The 19,270-nt window shown below is 37.7% G+C and overlaps 8 protein-coding genes across 8 annotated transcripts; 6 read left to right on the top strand and 2 right to left on the bottom strand.

The window, feature by feature from the left end:
- Positions 1-711: 711 nt before the first annotated feature.
- On the top strand, positions 712-1,113 carry KQ657_003498 (peptide-methionine (R)-S-oxide reductase; the record flags this gene model as incomplete). The annotated part of the gene is made up of 1 exon (XM_043194217.1): positions 712-1,113. One exon carries the CDS (start codon positions 712-714, stop codon positions 1,111-1,113), a length of 402 nt encoding a protein of 133 aa, XP_043046929.1.
- A 30-nt stretch (positions 1,114-1,143) lies between these two features.
- On the bottom strand, positions 1,144-2,088 carry TSC13 (trans-2-enoyl-CoA reductase (NADPH); the record flags this gene model as incomplete). Its single annotated transcript, XM_043194216.1, has 1 exon — positions 1,144-2,088. The coding sequence occupies one exon, from the start codon at positions 2,086-2,088 to the stop codon at positions 1,144-1,146; it is 945 nt and encodes a 314-aa protein (XP_043046928.1).
- Positions 2,089-2,845: 757 nt separating this feature from the next.
- On the top strand, positions 2,846-3,298 carry MBF1 (Mbf1p; the record flags this gene model as incomplete). Its single annotated transcript, XM_043194215.1, has 1 exon — positions 2,846-3,298. The coding sequence occupies one exon, from the start codon at positions 2,846-2,848 to the stop codon at positions 3,296-3,298; it is 453 nt and encodes a 150-aa protein (XP_043046927.1).
- Positions 3,299-3,642: 344 nt separating this feature from the next.
- Positions 3,643-9,282, top strand: UTP10 (snoRNA-binding rRNA-processing protein; the record flags this gene model as incomplete). The annotated part of the gene is made up of 1 exon (XM_043194214.1): positions 3,643-9,282. The coding sequence occupies one exon, from the start codon at positions 3,643-3,645 to the stop codon at positions 9,280-9,282; it is 5,640 nt and encodes a 1,879-aa protein (XP_043046926.1).
- A 201-nt stretch (positions 9,283-9,483) lies between these two features.
- Positions 9,484-9,795, top strand: HSP10 (uncharacterized protein; the record flags this gene model as incomplete). The annotated part of the gene is made up of 1 exon (XM_043194213.1): positions 9,484-9,795. The coding sequence occupies one exon, from the start codon at positions 9,484-9,486 to the stop codon at positions 9,793-9,795; it is 312 nt and encodes a 103-aa protein (XP_043046925.1).
- Positions 9,796-10,839: 1,044 nt separating this feature from the next.
- YPT52 (Rab family GTPase) lies at positions 10,840-11,544 on the top strand (the record flags this gene model as incomplete). Its single annotated transcript, XM_043194212.1, has 1 exon — positions 10,840-11,544. The coding sequence occupies one exon, from the start codon at positions 10,840-10,842 to the stop codon at positions 11,542-11,544; it is 705 nt and encodes a 234-aa protein (XP_043046924.1).
- A 288-nt stretch (positions 11,545-11,832) lies between these two features.
- On the top strand, positions 11,833-12,924 carry RPL4B (60S ribosomal protein uL4; the record flags this gene model as incomplete). The annotated part of the gene is made up of 1 exon (XM_043194211.1): positions 11,833-12,924. The coding sequence occupies one exon, from the start codon at positions 11,833-11,835 to the stop codon at positions 12,922-12,924; it is 1,092 nt and encodes a 363-aa protein (XP_043046923.1).
- A 1,541-nt stretch (positions 12,925-14,465) lies between these two features.
- On the bottom strand, positions 14,466-16,059 carry RBE1 (sterol-binding protein; the record flags this gene model as incomplete). Its single annotated transcript, XM_043194210.1, has 2 exons — positions 14,466-14,977; positions 16,035-16,059. The coding sequence occupies 2 exons, from the start codon at positions 16,057-16,059 to the stop codon at positions 14,466-14,468; spliced, it is 537 nt and encodes a 178-aa protein (XP_043046922.1).
- Between the last annotated feature and the right edge of the window lie 3,211 nt (positions 16,060-19,270).

The raw sequence follows: 19,270 nt of genomic DNA, 5'->3' as shown, positions 1-19,270 counted from the left end.
ATAACAAACCAACTTCCAACAAGCATACATTCAAAAGTTACGAAGATTAAATAGTAGTTCATACTATTGAGCTCATTTATATCAGAAACAACTAAATCTTTATGGCATTCAAGAATAAGCATAGTCTTCTTGCTTCAAATGGATTGAAAATTGAACCACAATCATAAAATTGCAAACAGTTCAAACGTAGCTGAAGCGTTGTTTTCAGTAATGATTCGCTGATATCTATCTCTAAAATACTGTACTCACAAGAGAATTAAGGCTGGTGACGCTATAAACATATTTCTAACATCAATACCAAATATACATAATATAATACTTTAGATTGTAAGCACACAGACGAGGCTACAAAATCTCTCCCAGTAGCCATATTATTGATCTTATTCGTTAACTTGAAAGGATACCTCACATAACCTACCATATCAAAATGCTAATCGCATAATAAAATAATACCATAGATGTAATTGCAATCGACTGCATCACTACTGGAGCTTATATTAACTATCATTAACTGATGTTCAAACAAAGTTCGTTCAAAGCGTTCATTATGTTCATCAAGCATCACTGCATAAACGTAGTCACGTGATCAGTTCACATTAGTTTGCCTTCTCAAGTCATTCCCTACTCCGCAGTTTATAGCCTCCAAGTAGTATAACTGTTGAACTTACTCTTCATCCGTGATGAGTAATGTTAAGAAGTTCAATAAGACAAATGAGTAAAGTAGTCAAATCAGACAGTGAATGGAGACTTCAGCTTCTGCCTGCCGCATTCAAGGTTTTACGCCAAGGAGGTACGGAACCAGCTGGAACAGGAGAATATAATCGTACACCTGCAAAAGAGAATGGAGTATACCGTTGTGTAGGGTGCTCCAATCCATTGTATAAAGCCCTGACCAAGTTCGACTCTCACTGTGGATGGCCAGCATTCTTTGAAGCCATACCTGGTTCAATTACAACTTTAAAAGATACTAGTTTTGGTATGGTACGGGAGGAAATGAGATGTGCAAAGTGCGATGGACATTTAGGTCATATATTTAGAGGTGAAGGTTATAAGAACCCAACAGATGAAAGACATTGTGTCAACAGTGTATGCTTGAAGTTTTCAGAAGACTAACATATATATATATGTGTGTGTGTACGTTAATCAAATAACATAAGGAACAAAGATCTTTCTCTTTAATTTCTTGTAGTCGTCACCAAATGTCTTCAAGTATCTCTTGTGTTTCTTGACACCCCATACCCACATTTGAGCAGTACCAACAGCAAAGAACAACCAAGCAGACCAGTTTCCGACCAATAAGGTGTAAATTAACCATGAAAGACTTTCAAAAAAGTAATTGGGAACAGAAACCAAATCAAACCCGTATCCTGTAGGAATCACATATTTCTTACTTCCTTCAGGTCTCAAGTTAGACAAAGTCAAATGGGTTTTGAAGTTAGATAATTCGGCAAACACAAATAAACCCGCTAAAACGTAATTAACAACGGTTGAATTGTCCTTAACATGAAATAAGAATCTTTGCCAATAGGCAGCATCAGAATCAACCTCAGGACCATAAATAAAATAGGCCAAGTTGAATCCAGAAAGAATCCAATAATGGCCAGAGTTCTTGAAGATGTTAAAAGCTGGCATTGTAGCATTTGAAAACTTGTGTACAAAAGAAGTTTCCAATTCCCTCTTTATGAAATGGAACATCACAAACAAATAAGCAAACCATTGTGTTTGGTTATGGGAAACAGGTTTAGAATAAAAGTATTGCGAACCAAAATAAAACAAGGGATGAACCAAAAGGGGACCAAGGTATTCGACTTGGAACACAGTTCTCCAAGCAATCTGAGGTCCCAAATCTTTAATATAAAGAGTGAATTGATCTCCATTTACACCATTTTCCACCAAGGATTTAGAGGTATCAAGGGGGACCTGTTTGTTGGATGTCGCATCTAATTGAGTTAACCGGATTCTATTGACTGAAGTCGATAACTTCTTACTGATCGCTTCCAAGACAGATTGTGTTTGGGAATTGGATGGAACATCTAATTCAAACCCCTTGAAGCCGCGAGAACGCAGACTGATCGTAATGGCAACCATTATTGAAGGAAGAGACAGCGCTCTATAAAGTTGACTTTGTAGCAAACCTAAGTGCTCTTTTTCTTGAACGCGATTCGATTCTCCTAATGGAGCAGATTTATCACTAATAACACAATGGCTCCAGTGAACTAAAAGAAAGAGAAGACGCTAAAGATGATGACCTGTATCTCTATAAATGATGAACAACCAATAGTAGAATTATAGAGCTGAATTAAAGCAGTTTCTAAGTATTTAACGTTTGTCCGGGTAACCCCTTTAATTTTTAACTTGACTAATTACCAGGTATCATCATATATTACTAGTAACTCACATTATGGCACCTTATCAATACATTAATCCAGCTGGATAGCATGTTTAAGATAGAAATGAAGCTATTTTGGAAGGATACCATATGATCGTGGGAACCAACACTATCTTCCGACTGTAAGACGTCCGGGTAACCCCTACATTTTGAACTTTTGAAATCCATTGAAAAAAACATGGATACCTTCATCTCAACATATTAGTATCTTTACAGGAAGTTTCTCTGGTCGTCGTTTCATTCTAAGTTAGTCGCACACTCAACGATTGGGCTGAGTATAGAGCAGCTCAAGTAATACTTGTGGCCCTGTTCCAGAACCTTCTATTAAAATCCTGTATATAGTGTACGGCAAAATTTTGATGTGGGTGGCAGAAAGATCAAGTGACTCCAATAGCGAACAAAGTACCTACTACTACTACTGATTATACAATAGATTAATTAATACTAATAAGCAAGATGTCAGACTGGGATACCGTTACCGTTATCGGAAAGAATGCCAGAATTGGTGGTGGTGGACCACGTCAAAGTGTTGCCCGTACCACTGGACAATTAAATGAAGCTAGAAGATCTGGTGCCGTTGTATCCACAGAAAAGAAGTATGGTACTACCAATAAGAGTAATAACCCTGAGGGACAAAGATTAGCCAAGTTAGACGATATCGATGACGTTGTTCAAAACAAGAAGCTTGATCTCAATGTTGGTAAGGCTATTGGTAAGGCAAGACAAGAGAAAAAGCTTACTCAAAAGGATTTGGCCACTAAGGTTAATGAAAAACCACAAATCATCAACGATTATGAAGCTGGTAGAGCTATTCCAAATCAGCAATTGTTGGGTAAGTTGGAAAGAGCTTTGGGTGTCAAATTAAGAGGTAAGAACATTGGTGAGCCTTTGTTTGCTAAGAAGAAGTAATTGATTAATAGATGCTACTGTGGATACTAATCCAACTATACTATGCTTCTCATTGATTGGTTACTTGGTAGTAGTTATTATGTACAAATTCTAACGATGTTTGGACCTGAACAGAACATTTGGCAAATGCAGTGTGTCACGAGCAAGTGCCATAAGCTCACATATTGTAGTGTATTTTCCATACAAACTTAACTAATGGCACATTATATACCACAACTATATATGCTTTCTCAGAAGTCGTGTGCCGAACAATCGAGATGAGATGTGAAAAAATGTATAACCATCTAAAAACTCCATCTTCATCTCAATCTGACTGGTATTATTTCTTCTTTTAGTTAAGCATCATGTCGAGTTTGGCACTGCAGTTGAATGCTATCAGCAGCAAGACCGCTTCGGTGGCACTTGATCGTAAATCGCGATCTCGTATTCACTCCAGGTCTTTGATTTTTGACCCCAAAGTGGCTGCAACTCAAGACTATGAAACTATCTTTGATCATGCCCTAGAGGGCTTGGAAGAGTTGATTGATCTTGACCCTCGGTTCAAAAGATTCAAACAGACATTGTTCTCTGAATCTGCCATTACTTTAGATCGTAATGTCCAACAACAGGAATCCATTGATCAATTGGACAAGAATATCGAAGCATTTTTGAACTTGGTGGGGCCCTATTTCCTTCTTTCTCCCACTCTCAAAGCATTGGAATGGCTTGTGAGAAGATTCTACATCAATATCCATAACCCAGAGTTGTTGTTACTTTGCAGTTTACCTTATTATAAATATCCTGTGTTTGTAAGAGTTCTTAATATTATACCTAAGAACCAATTCCCCAAGTTATTTGAATGGCTTTCTGGCTATAAGGATACTTTGAAGTGTCCTCCTATTGCGTCTATTTTCAAGGCCTTCTACAACGATTTCCAGTTGTTTAAGTTGTATTCTATCTATGTTGCAGAACAATGGCAACATCTGACTGCCTATAAGGAACTATTGGTATTCTATTTATCAATTGCAGTACAATTGATTGCCTCTTATGCGAAACAATTGGACTCATTCACAGAATTGCATTTACCTATCCTCTTGGAAGCCGCAGGTAAATTCCTCTTACCTCCTACTGAAGGATCCAGGTTCTCTCAATCATTGATTACAGATGCCAGATTGACTTCATATTCATTATTTTTAGTCTTGAACTCCGTGGTTCCTTTGTCGTCACAATTGATTATGTCCATTACTGATTCGGTGCTTCAAAGTGACGATAGTGTTAGTACTAAGAACTCTAAGCAAACCATAGTATTCTTAGGTCAATTATGGAACACTGTTTCTGAAAGTAGTGGTGAGTCGTCTTTTTTTAAGAAACTCCCCCCCATAGTTCTCACCAAGAATAACTTGATCAAGACTTTAATTGATGAAAAGTACACCGTGAAGAAGTTTTTAACGGTATATACGCTTTCCAAGCTTCCCGAGCCCGAAGCTTTTGCATTATTGGACTATGTCATCTCCCAGGACACTGTTTCACAACTTACAAAGCAATTACTCCACTTTATACCAGAAGCCAGCGATGATACCAGATCTAAAATCATCATTACTTTCGAGAAGATGTTGAAATTGGATAGCGAATGCTTATTGAAGGCATTAAAGGCTAACAACATTGGTCTTCCTGAGCTTGAAATGAAGTTGATGACTACATTAAGCTCCAAAGAACTAGAACCAGAACCCGAAGTCCTTGACTTATTGGAATCAGATGGTGATGAAGATTTGGAAGCTCCTACTGAAAATGTATCTTCTGTTAATTTGGAAGAACTTAAAACTCAAACAGGTTCCTTCATTATTTCCTCCACTACAGAGGAATTCAAACCCCTTGTTATGGATCTTCTTAAGCAATTGCAGAATCTCAACCTCAAGCAACAAAGAATTTTGATTTCAAAGTTTTCCAATTTGGTTTTTGTTGATGTTGAAGCAGCATTCTCGTTCTATTTAAGAGTAGTGTTTACGCCTAGTGTACCGCTTGCTGTTAGATTATCGGTCTTGAGATACTTGAGAATTAAGTTGAAGGACATTTCAACTTCCAAAGACAATATTGAATTGTACTTATTAACACCCATTTTGTTATTGGGACTCTATAATCCTGTGAAGGCCCTTAGAGCTGGTATGGCCGACTTGTTATCCATTGTTAAGGACAATCTGGAACGTTTGAACTCCACTTCTAAATCCAAATCATCTTCAATGAGAAAGCTATTCATGGAAGAACAAATATATGCTGGTATTCAAACCAACAAAAGAGCCATTATTCCTCCAGCAGATGCTTTAAAGATGTTGACGGTCTTACATTCTGACTCCAGTTTGCAAGACGTTGTCATTGATAATAGCCGTTTGAACAGTGTTCTCTTTGAAGGATTATTCAAGGCTACCAAAGGTGGACAAAAGAAGTTTGGTCAATTACTTTTAAAGACGTTTGTATTGAACCAATGGGCACTTGCAACTTGGTCTGTCGTCTTTAAGAGTCCTGCCTGGAAGGTTGTCTCTGTTGAAAACTGTCGTGGTGGTGCTGGTGATGACAGATTTTTTTTTATGGACACAGATGTCGCCGAGTACTTAAACAAGAGAGATTCCTGGCAATCAGAAGCCACTTATTTTGGTCTTGACTTTGAAACTGACGTTGAAGTACCCATTGTTAATTTAGTTGGTGGTGGTTCAAATGAAAAGAACGTAAAGAAGGAAGTTGAATGGTTAATCAACAGCTTAACTGGTGATTCAGCAGATTTGCAAACCCTTGTGGATCAAAGAATTATCAAGTTATTCCCTTCATTGACCTCAACTGACCTTAAGGTTAAGTTGTTGTCCAACTACGTGGAATGCTTAGTAAATGAGGACTACATTGAATTTGACCCCATTGCCTCTTTACAATCATTAGACATAGACCATGATAGCATGATTGTTTTGCTTCAAAGTGTTCAAATAGGAGGTCAAGTACCTGATCAAGGTGTTCCAAAGAGAAGAAGAAAATCATCCAACTCCACTAAGCAAGCCATGGCAAGAGAAGATATTAGTAGCATGGCTACACATCATTTGAGAAAGGCTACTATCATCTTGGATACTTTAGAAGCCATCTTAAGGAAAGAAAATGCCGAAGTTGCATCTCCTGAGTTGTTGAAAGCTTTATTCAACATTTTGACTCAGTTGGAGTATTTGGGTAATGACGGTAACCTTCCGGTGTTGTACGCTCAAGAAGCTTTGGCTTCGTGTATGTTATTGAGTATTAAACTCATGAAGACTAGTGCTGCTAATAGTGTGGTTTTCGATTCCAATTCAGTTAGAGCTGATTTGATTGTTAATTCTATTCGGACTTCACAATCACCTCAAGTTCAAAATAGACTTTTACTTGTGATTGCAGAATTGGCCTCATTGGCTCCAGAAATCATTCTTCATTCTGTAATGCCTATTTTCACCTTTATGGGTGCACATACCGTGAGACAAGACGATGAATTTTCCAATTCAGCATTGCAACAAACAATTGCCAAAGTTATACCTGCCTTGGCCGCCAATGGGAAGTCCAGTATGAGCAAAGAGATTGAGTTTCTTTTAACAAGTTTTGTTGCTGCTGTCCAACATATTCCAAGACACCGTCGCGTTAAGCTTTTCACCTCATTGGTGAATACCTTGGGAAGCGAAAACTCTTTGCATATCATTTTGTTCATGTTTGGTCAACAATATGCTTCTGCCTTACAAAGCAACAAGATTAACGAGTGTAAGTCACTTGTGGAATTGGGTACTGTTTTCCTTAAGCATTTCACAGCCGTGGATCAATTGGCAAGCATTGAAGGGTTCTACAAGGTGTGGAACATGTTGCCTACCACTCAATTGGACAGCAGTAGTCCTGAGTACATTGAATTGGCCACCAGATCCATTTTTGGGGTGTCTATCTTATCGTTGTCCGATAAGGAATTGGCAGTATTGAAGCAAGACTTGATAAAATACTTGAACAAGCTATTGGAATCAGACGATAGTCTTTACAACATGGGAGACCGTCAAGCCTTGAAGTTGAAGGTTACAGTGGAACTTATTGATGACAGAACCAGTGCTGAAGTCAAGCAAAAAACATTGAAGACCATAAAGGATATCACCGGATTTATCTTGAGTAGTTTGGAGACCTTCAATGCTGGTGGTGTTGATGATAAAATGGTAAGAAGCTTGTATGCGTTGTTAAATACCATCTTGAACTTGTTGCCTATTTCATATTTTGTTGAAAGCATCTGCCCATCATTGGACATCGATAATATGGCTGATCTGTTGGCCATTAAGATTGCCAGAAACTTTGCTATTCTTACAGACAAGAAGTTTGATGTTGAATTGAATACCAACACCATTACCGAAGAGGTCCAGACCGTTGTTATTGAGAAGTTGATCCCTGTAATTTTGAAGGGTATCAAGAAGAATGTTGATGTTGAATTGGATCAAGCATATTTGAATACCTTTGCTACTATAGTGAACAAGTTTGGTATTTGTACTAAGGAATTGACCAACCCTAAGAACTCCAAGATCTTGATTGAGTCTTTGAGTATCATAACATCTACCAGTGGGTTATTGAGTGATCACCCTGAGATAGTTGTTTCTTCGATCAACGTAATTTCATCTATTGTGAATACCCTCGGTGTCAAGATTATTGGGTTCTTCCCCAAGATCGTTCCACCAGCTTTAAAGATCTGGTCTTCAACTGTTGGTTCTCGTTCAAAGAAGGTAACTGAGTCTAGTTCTAGCTCTGAATCTGACTCTGAATCCGAATCTGATTCTGGTTCTGCTGCTGAAGATGATGATGTTGAGATTGAAGAGGTTGTTCCTAAACAGGAAGATCAGATGCTTCAAACATCAATTATCTTATTATTCTCATGTTTGGTAAGAAAAATCCCCAGTTTCATGAATAGCAGCTTGGACTTGATCTTCCTTGCTACCTTACAAAGTGACTTGGTGGAATCCTCAATCAGATCTAGTGTTTTAGACTTAATCATCCAACATATGGATACCGGAGTTGTGTTGAAGTCCTTGTGCAACATTTGGCCCAAGTTTAGTGAAGAAGCCAATGCAGTTGAACTTGGTTTATACTTGAGTACAATGCAAAGTACTATTGAGGTTATGGATAAGAAGTCCTGTAATGCACATTCAAGTTTGTTCATGAAATGGTTGATTCGTACCTTTGAATTCAGACTGGCTCATGAAGGTGAGTTCGACAACAATGCCTTACACCGTTTAGAGAACAATTTCGCAACATGTGGTATCAATTATATCATGAAGTTGAACGATAAGAGTTTCCGTCCTTTGTTTGCCAACATTGTTAGATGGGCAGTCAATGGTGAAGGATCTACCATTGGATTGGCTACCAATGAGCTTTCCCGGATGGCTGCCTTCTTTAGATTCTTCAACAAGTTGCAAGAGCAATTGAGAGGTATTATTACATCTTATTATTCTTATTTATTAGAAGCTGTTGTTTCAATGTTGAACCGATTCTCCAATGGTGAGATAGTTGATGTTGGCTTAAGAAGGTTAATGTTAATCTCATTGACTTCAGCCTTTAAATATGATCAAGACGACTATTGGTCTCAGGTGCTGAGATTTGAGACCATCTCTCAGCCTTTGTTACTGCAATTGACCAATATTGAAGAAGGCATTGGGAAATACTTGGTCAAATGTATTGCTAGTTTTGTTGGTAACATTGTATCTGATGATTATAATGATCAATTGGTGCATACATTGATTAAGTTCGTTTCTAATGATAACGATGCTTTGACTTCCAATACCAAGATCTGGACCATCAGATCCTTAAAGGCAATTTTCCAGAAGATTGGTGATCAATGGTTACTGCATCTTCCTACATTTATTCCATATATTGCAGAGCTTTTGGAAGATGATGATGAGGCAGTTGAACTTGAAGTCAGAAGTGGGTTGGTTAAAGTTATTGAAAATGTATTGGGTGAACCTTTGGATAGATATTTGGATTAAGAAAATTTTATAGTATAAATATATATACGTTAATTTATTGTATTGCAAGGTTATATGCTTTATGATGTCACGTGATAAGTTTTGTCGTGTATGGCTCAAATATATCCCCAAGTTTTCCATAAGATTCCGAAGTGAAAATTTTGGTTTGGTTATTAATCACTTATACTTTCTACTATATTCATCGTACCACCAATTAGTATCATGTCTTTCTTGAAGAGTGCCCAAGCTTTAAAGCCATTGTTTGACAGAGTTCTTGTTCAAAGACTCAAGCCAGCCACTCAAACTGTCAGTGGTATCTATATTCCTGAAAAGAACCAGGAAAAGTTGAACCAAGCCACTGTCATTGCTGCTGGTCCTGGTGTTATCGGACCTAACGGTGATACTATCCCTACATCTGTTCAAGCTGGTGACAAGGTTTTGTTGCCTTCTTTCGGTGGCTCTCCAGTCAAGATTGGTGAAGATGAATATTTGTTGTACAGTGACAAGGAGATCTTGGCCAAGATTGAAAACTAGATCTTGCTCATATTGCCTGAACTGCTCTTGTACATACTTCATCCTGGCAGGAACGCATCTGAGGTGTCTGTTATGTATCTATGATAATATTTATAGCTAATTGAACACTTTAGCATTATAGATTACAATACCGTAGCAAGGGAAAATAGAGTGCGCTGGTCACGCCAGATATGGTAGCGCGGTTTATCAAAGTGTAAGGGCAATTATACCTTATCTTATGTTCGTATAATAATCATACGAATACTGAGATTGATTAATTGTGTCAAGTTGCATGTTACACTGCAGTATTAAAAATCTTATGCAAAATGCACATTGTAAGATAAAATCCGTACCAATCAATGCTTTGCATCAAGAAGATCTTTAATCTAATGATCGACGTCTTCCGCATTCGCAAATAATTGGGTGCAAAATATACGGTCAACTTAAAGTCGAGTAAAGTTGCTGTACTAATAATAAGGTTCTTATTGGTCTCCTCTTATCCAACACAATTTATATAATTATTTTATTGAATACTGAAGTTGCTTCTATATAGTGTAAGTTTAGGTTGTCACTCTGTGTGTACTACTCAACCCATAGTATTAGTATTGTGAAATAGCCAGTAGTGTGATATTCAGTGAAATATAGTACAGTATAGTATAATGTAGTATAGTACAGTATAGTATAGTAATATATAGTAGGTAATGCTTTATTCTATCATAGACATAGTCCTATCAAACATTACAAAGAAAGTGTACACTCATGCTATGTTCCTTTATACTATGACCGTCACTGACTACATTCGTAAGGCCTGTATATAGTGTCTTGGTAGGGGTAAATCAGCGACATCCATTATCAAGATATATGAAACGCAGAAACTACTTTTAATCTTCAATCGGAACCTTATCGGATAAACTTTGCAGTAACTGCTGGTCCAAGTCGGAACAAATCGTTTGCATAGAAGCAGTCAGTTGTTGCACACATTAACATAGTGGAGATTGTTATTACTCCATTAAGCATATATAAGTGCCACCAAGAAACTAACGAGCAGGTCCCTCAGTAATGACAATGGCTTCACCACAAAAGAGTATGAACAGTCAAACATCTCGGTTAGCGCTTTTCAAGTTGGTACTGTTGGGAGAAAGTGCTGTGGGGAAGAGTAGTATTGTTCATCGATTTGTGAAGAATACTTTTGATGATATGCGTGAATCCACTATTGGAGCAGCTTTCTTAACCCAAACTGTTGATGTTCCAGAGAAGGAGATCACTGTCAAGTTTGAAATTTGGGATACAGCAGGTCAAGAAAGATATAAATCTTTGGTTCCAATGTATTATAGAGGGGCAAATGCTGCATTATGTGTTTACGATATTACAAATGAACAACTGTTCGAAAGAGCTAAAGATTGGATTAATGAGTTGAAGAAACAAGCGCCAGAGGGGATAGTCATTTGTCTTGTTGGAAACAAGCTGGATTTAGAACAAGACCGTAAGGTTACTCAAGATCAAGTTACAGAATACTTGGAATCTTTAGATGGTTCAGAAAATATAGTGTTGTCGGCAGAATGCTCGGCCAAATCAGGGGATGGTGTTTTAGATATATTCAATCGAATAGCAAGAGCTTTGCCTTTAGATCAAAGAATTCAAGAATGGGCAGGTGGTGCAGCTGGTACCAGATCGAGATCAAGCACTTACTCAGGTAGAAGAACTGGTGGAGTCGATTTAGGTAGAGGTGATAGACAACTGAGACTGCTGCTGCTGTCATCATGTTGCTAGGGTCACTCCTATCACACATACAATTTTGTTAGTTTTACATTACTATTAATTATTAAATTAGTCCTTAGATTCACGGGAGCATACTTTCCTAAAAAGGAAAATCCGGTTTGTTATGTCCGGGTAACACCATTTCCTTGGTTCAGGTTATTAGTGACACAAACCCAAGCTACTTTTTGTGAATGAAAAATTTTTCACTTGCGATGCAAAGAATAAAAGTAGATTAATTTTTCACACTAGACAATTTGCTAAGACTTCTTTTTCTCCTTATCATTTCTTCATACGTTAACGATGTCTGCTCGTCCTCAAGTTTCCGTCATCTCCGTCAGTGGTGAACAATTGTCCACCCAAGTTCCAGTCCCAGCTGTCTTCGCTGCCCCTGTCAGACCAGACATTGTCCACTCTGTCTTTGTCAAGGTCAACAAGAACAAGAGACAAGCTTATGCCGTTTCTGAAAAGGCTGGTCACCAAACCTCTGCTGAATCATGGGGTACTGGTAGAGCTGTTGCCAGAATTCCAAGAGTTGGTGGTGGTGGTACCCACAGATCTGGTCAAGCTGCTTTTGGTAACATGTGTAGAGGTGGTCGTATGTTTGCTCCTACCAAGACCTGGAGAAAGTGGCACGTCAAGGTTAACCACAACGAAAAGAGATACGCTACTGCTTCTGCTGTTGCTGCTTCTGCCGTTACTTCTTTGGTTTTGGCTAGAGGTCACAGAGTTGAACAAGTTAAGGAATTACCTTTAGTTGTTGCTAACGACTTTGAAGGTGTTACCAAGACCAAGGAAGCTGTTGCTGTCTTGAAGGCTGTTGGTGCCCACAAGGATGTTGTTAAGGTTATCAAGTCCAAGAAGTTGAGAGCCGGTAAGGGTAAGTTGAGAGGTAGAAGATTCACCCAAAGAAGAGGTCCATTAGTTGTCTACTCTCAAGATAATGGTCTTGTCAAGGCTTTGAGAAACGTTCCAGGTGTTGAAACCGCTAACGTTAAGCACTTGGGTTTGTTACAATTGGCTCCTGGTGCTCACTTGGGTAGATTTATCATCTGGACCCAAGGTGCTTTTGAATCTTTGGACTCTGTCTACGGTTCCGATGCTACCAAGTCTATCAAGTCTGGTTACACTTTACCATCTAACATCATCACCAACACTGACGTCACCAGATTAATCAACTCTGCTGAAATCCAAGCTGTTGTTAGACCTGCTGGTCAAGCTACCCAAAAGAGATCTCACGTCTTGAAGAAGAACCCATTGAAGAACAAGCAAGTTTTGTTGAGATTGAACCCTTACGCTAAGGCTTACTCTGCTGAAAAGTTGGGTTCTGCTAAGGCTTCTGGTTCCAAGGCCAAGCCATCTAAGGGTCAATTTGCTCAAGTTTTGAAGAACTAAATATAGTTTATCTTTAGGTTTTATATGTACACGATCATTATGTACTTTTTAAATAATAAGATGTTATAACTATACAATTTGAAGCATGCAACCAGCTACAATTGCATTACAAAGGCATTATCAACTTGAAATGTTTGCTCGTAATTATTCTCAGCCTTACGTTACAGTTTAATTCCATTTGTAATTGCGCACATCGGGTAAACAGTAATAAGTTTATGAATTATGTTTTAATAATAACATGTACTGTCATGCAATGCCAAGTCATGTCATGTCATGTCATGTCATGTCATCTTCTGTCCAGGAACAAGTATTACTTTCTTGCGTGTGTAGCCTAAAACAATTTAACTAACCAGTCGTTTGTTTGTTGCACATAAAACCTCAATGGTTTTAAATATATATATCTAATTATTTACATATAAACTGTTTTATACTTGTCTACTGTTCTTGTTTAGCATTTAAACTATTTTAAAGTACTCACTTGAATAAACTGCGGTCCCTTTGTTTTAACGGTTTGGTTTGTACACGTCTTTTCGTATTTCAAAAGCTACAGCGAAAGTTACGTGGCTGGCAACAATCAGTTACTTTATCCTTGCGCAGAATAATGGCATAACTAACATAATGCAACAATAGAGATGATGTTGATAAACGTTCAGCGTACAAATAGAAGAATAGAATAGATGCCTTAACATTTGAAACGTTACCATCGAAGTGTACATTTCAGTCAAGAAGACTTTGATACAGAGCATATGATGTTGATAAAAACATAATATGATTTTAAAAAATAATTCTGACGTAAACTATGCATTAAATCATCATTTAATTGATAAACTTATTCAATCCTTTACGTTTATAAAGTTGTACCACTTAAAAACGCGATATCTGAAAGCAGTGCATTTGGCAATAATCAAAAGGGAACAATAGAAAAGCCTTATTGTTCCCAGCTTCAAAAAAAAGACGAATTTTAAAATACCAGCACTCCATATTGTAATTTACAAAAGTAAGGTCATTTCTTAAAGAGAGCTACAAAAATCATAATTTTGAAGTAGTGAAAGATTGATACCAAAGGAAGGTAATGTTTTAAACATCATTAAAACCGCCTTTCTCTCTGCGAGAAAACTCGAACAGACTTTCGGCCCCACAGCAAATGTATTCCTTCTATCCCCCAGGTACCACTCTTTCGTGTTTTTGAGCGAGGTATGCCTATACGCCTGAGGGGATAAATATAAGCCGCGTCACGTGCTGTAGGGGAGTGAAACTAGTTCTGATGACCTTGGATCTTGCAGTAGACTACGTCAATATCTGCAGAATGTGCGAATCTCCCAGATTTGTAAACATTCATATGCGTCATGTGGTAATCTAGAAGGAAAGCCGTCAGAAAAATAAAACTAAATACTAACATTTTGCAGATTGACACTCAACACTTATCGTAGTAATCTATCTTATACCACTTCTACAACAACGGTGGCCAAATCTAATTCTGAAATATCTTATTGAATATAAAAAGCAGAAGAATTAAATACACTAATATTTTATTATCAATTCTATGTAAACACGTTTCTCTTGTGGATATAGTTGCCATCCAATGGAGGAAGAACATTGTCCACAAAGAAATTGTTACCAGTTGCAGGATTAGTACCAACAATATTACCTCTTGTGTTGGTGTACTCACAAATGGTGTATTGTCTCCACGCGTTGTTACATAAGAGCATGGCACAACCAAGTTCTGTAGTACTCTTCCAGACGACTTGAGTAAAGTGACCAGTAGCCGGAGAGAATCCAGGTTGGGAGTAGTTGTAAAGTTTGATTTCGTTGTACCAGGCATCGACAGGAGAATAGCCACCAACATAACCAGCAGCCAAGTTTTCACCGTATGGACCACCAGAGTGGACCAATTGTAAGTTGTTACAGTCCAAAGCAACAGCAGCGTAGGCAGCAGCGTAGGCAGCAATTTTTGCGTTCCATTTCAAGGCTGGAACACCATGTAAAGCTCTTTTTTGGTTGTGTGCATCCAAGATATCAGATTCAAATGAAGTCAAAGCTGACGTAGACGCAACTGATGATGACAACACAGTTGATGATGCTGACGTTGTTGTTGATGAGGATGTTGAGGAAGTTGATGATGATGATGTTGATGATGATGATGATGATGTTGATGATGTTGATGTTGATGTTGATGATGTTGATGATGACAACACAGTTGATGATGCTGACGTTGTCGTTGATGAGGATGTTGAGGATGTTGAGGATGTTGATGTTGATGTTGATGTTGATGATGTTGATGTTGATGATGTTGATGTTGATGTTGATGACGATGATGATGTTGATGATGTTGACAACACCGTTGGAGCTGGTGCAAACGACTCAGTTGAACTTGGAGCAGCTGGAGCAGATGTCTCAGTAGAATTTGGAGCAGCTGGAGCAGATGTCTCAGTAGAAGTTGGAGCATCTGGAGCAGATGTCTCAGTAGAAGTTGGAGCAGCCTCGGTTGAAGATGTGGTAGTTACTATAGTGGAAGAGCTTGAACTGGAACTAGAAGTGGAGGTGGAACTGGAGGGGGAAGAAGCAACTGGACTATTTGCAGTAGCAGTCAAGAAGTAAGGGATTTCATGGAATGTTGTAGTAGGTCGATGTGTCTTGGTCAAGAGACCTACAGGCACCACTGTAGTTCTAGCATCTGCTGTTGCTGTGACTGTGAAGTAGGCTGGAGCAGCCATAACATTTTGGGCGAAATAAATCGCTAGTAAAGTCAATATGTATTGCATTCCTGACAACTTTGAATTTATAAAATTATCTAGCAATAATAGCCAAACAAACAATCACGCTGATTTGTTTGAGGGATCGTTCTGTTGTAGGATGTCACTTAAGGACCAAAATATTTAGTTGCAAAAAAATTGGTTGTGGATGGAAACGGAAAATACGCTCGTTCCAGATTAAGCTGGAAGCAACGTTGGTTTTATATTCTACAGATTTGGAGATGTTCAAGTTTTTGCGTTCTTGCCTTTGAGATTTTTTATTATTCCGTTTTGTTAGATATAATTGTGCTTGCAATTTAGCTTTCAATGCTTACGACTTTGAATATGCTAATGAGTTTGTCTCATATGGCACCATACTAATGCGTTGTATTCTTAGCCACATAATTTCCGCAGACTATTGTTTATTGTTGAATGGTTAAATTGTTTTGCAATAATCACGAATAACCTCAATGCAATACAAAACAAGGCTTTTTATTATCAAGTTATTTTTTGGAAACTATAATTACGTGTATATGTACGTGGTTTAAGATATTGTGCATTCCGGATTATTCCCCTTGTGCAGAAATTTATTATGCACAATGGCTGCAAGATGTAAGTCAGATGTCCTAAGCGCCAAATCTCTACCACCATATGCTACCCCATGTCGGCAAAAGTAAACACTTAAAGTACCAAGAGTAAACTACCCGGATGTGACGACTTTAGACCACATCAAGTAATACTTCCAGTTATATTTATCGACTCATAAAGATAGTCGTGGTATTTGGCTGAATATTCCGATGCCTCCGCAGGTCCAATAAAATAATTTTGTTAGTTAAATTAAGCTGACCAAAATATGCACACCTGGTCTACTTCGCATTGAGAAATTTGAGGAAATGACCAACTAAAACTCCTGGCTTGGCCAAGTTTGGATAGCCCAGCAGACTCCTATTGTATCAAATGTCCAGCTTTTCAACTAAAAGAATTGTACCATTCTACACCTTTAAAGTTTTGAAACTAACTCGTAGAATAGTTTAGCCCATGACGTCTTTCAATGTCTCAACCAGTAGGCACTGTGCACTACTTTTCGAATAAACTATGATTGCTGACTATAATTGAGCTTGCTACAGGCACATTGTGTTTGACTCCTAACCCACACAAGCAAGCAAACAAGAATCTTGCACTGCGTTTCGGAGGAATAGTCTGGAGTTGACTGGTTCGTGGTATTTACCTTACGATAGAAGAAAATCAAGCTACAGTAAGCGATCAAAATAAAAAGTACGTATTTTATGGCACCACATGGACTGTTAAAGGGTATATATTAAGCTAAGAGTCTCCTTTTCTTCGGGGTTAAAGTTCATGTTGATTCGTGAATGTGTTTTCTTTTTCTCTTAGTTTACAGTTCAACTCTGTAGATATGAGAAGCTTAAAAGATGCTTATATTCTAGATTTTGCTCAACAGTGTGTAGGCAATTTTTAATACTACTTGCATATTTATTGAGATCCTATTTTTATACGTCTACATCCCATTAGCATACCCATGATTGTTGGCTTGAATCTTACAACAGAATGAAAAGTGTTTTATATAAGAGGCTAAAAGTAGGCATAACCAGCACTTTTACCTTATCACGCACCATGATATTACTTGGCCTTTTACAATATTAAGTTACTATGTAGCGTCTATTTAATAAAGGTAAGATGCCACCAGTAAGATACAAAGTTTCGATAGACCAGGCCACATTGAATACAGATGAAATTGAACGCAATTAAGAGATATGCATTAGCCATTTGCATGCGTTATCTCGAAATAGTTCTTGAACAACTCTTTGTAGCAAATGAAGCTTTTTGAAGATCTTCAATCGTGCATGTAAGCACATAATATAGAGGGGAATACAGAACAATAGACCTCTATTCTCTGTTTTTGACTACATCGTAACAATTAACTACAGGAATGGTACATGAAGATTTACTTACGAATGTGAGTCCTCCTTTGGGTGGACCCTGGTAGGAACACAGTAAAGAAGGCCTTGCTATTAGAACTGAGTGCTAGAGAAGGAAAATTTTTGATTACCCAAAAACAATAGGGCACAAGAAAACAACAGGATAGTTCACAATACAAATGTTAAATGTGCTAAATAACATGTTGCTAGCAGCAGAACTCAGTAATACGGACATCGATCTCATGTCTCCGATTATTATTTGAGAACTTCGGTTTTCAAGAAAAAATCTAACAATTATCGCATGTTTTAACTGTAGTTAAAGTTATACCGGCAATAAAAGTCTCAATATTGCCTCTTGATTTGTAAACGGGTCCTATTTTAACAATTATGTTACTTAAATCAGCCTTTGCGTCACTTTGAACCAAAGATTTCACAGAAAGGTGAACACAACTTTTCTTAGGGCAGACGTACAAAAACCTTCAGTGGTCTGGATAATTTTCTATTAGCTTATAAGAACGCAATACTCTATAGAGGCTTAAGGTCCAATGAGTCGGTAATTTTCATATATTATCCGGAAATGTAATAATTTTTCTTTCCCGTACCAAGATGTAATAAGACTTTGATGTTTAAAGATCCTTCAACACAACTACTAATCTGCTTTAATATTAAATTAGTAGTACATGTTCAGAGCTTACTAATCTGCTTTAATGTTTAGCTAGTGGTTCAGCCTCTAGATACTTTGAGGTATCTCGAGCGGTAAATCAGGATGTCTCAAATCTTGAGGCCGATTCTGGGACACAATTTATTTTTTACAATGTTCAATCACCTGAGTCTTGATTGAGTCCCCGCGGAGATCAGGTATTGGGGGATACAATCCAAAATGGAATATCAGTAGATTTGAAATCAGTTAATAACATGCATCACATTAAATTTTAAGAAAAAAACGATCAGTTTTTTGCCAATGATGTAAGGGTAGTTGCATGGCTCAAAACAAACCACATAATATTTTGACAGTTCATGCATAATAAAGTTTATGAAGAAAAGGTCCTAGTAGTGACCCTGACCAAATTTCATTCCCTCAAATATTATATAGAGTTTAAGCCATCTTTCCTTCGGTCAATGCTAGGTTCTTTGGCAACACCTGACAAGCTAATCCACTATAGAGTTTATTTTAAATTTCCTAAGCAGAGAGGACCTTGGAGAAAATAAACCACAGTTAAGAATTATTTTGAAATTTAGGTTAGTGTTTCTGAATACTCCTGATTTCAGCTTTAAATCGACGGTGTTCAAGATTTGAGGTAACTTTAATACATTTAGCCGAAGGAGTGTGATGTTGGGGATGCTTGAAGAGAAGAATAAGAGCTTATGTATTTTTTTAAGTGAAAGCAATAAACGTTGCAAATGTAACAATAATACTATTATTAAAATTTTTAGTCCATCACAATCTCATAATCTCTATACTTGTGTAGTTGGAATTTCATCTGGAGAACGTTATTACTGTTAATGAGATGCATATTAGTTGCAGTTGGTGAATTCAGGCTCGGTAAGAGTTTTAACGTATGAATTTTGCATTCGTAATATGCAGTGTTCCTAGGAAACGCAATGTAAGCATGGCGGTATTTCATCAAGTGGACGGAATAAGAATTCAACAAATCTCAGCTCGGCAACTAATGTTAG

This window comes from Scheffersomyces spartinae (assembly GCF_019049425.1).
Source record: "Scheffersomyces spartinae strain ARV_011 chromosome Unknown scaffold_31, whole genome shotgun sequence".
Taxonomy (NCBI): Eukaryota; Fungi; Ascomycota; class Pichiomycetes; order Serinales; family Debaryomycetaceae; genus Lizanozyma; species Lizanozyma spartinae.
This window is presented reverse-complemented; position numbering and strand designations above follow the sequence as displayed.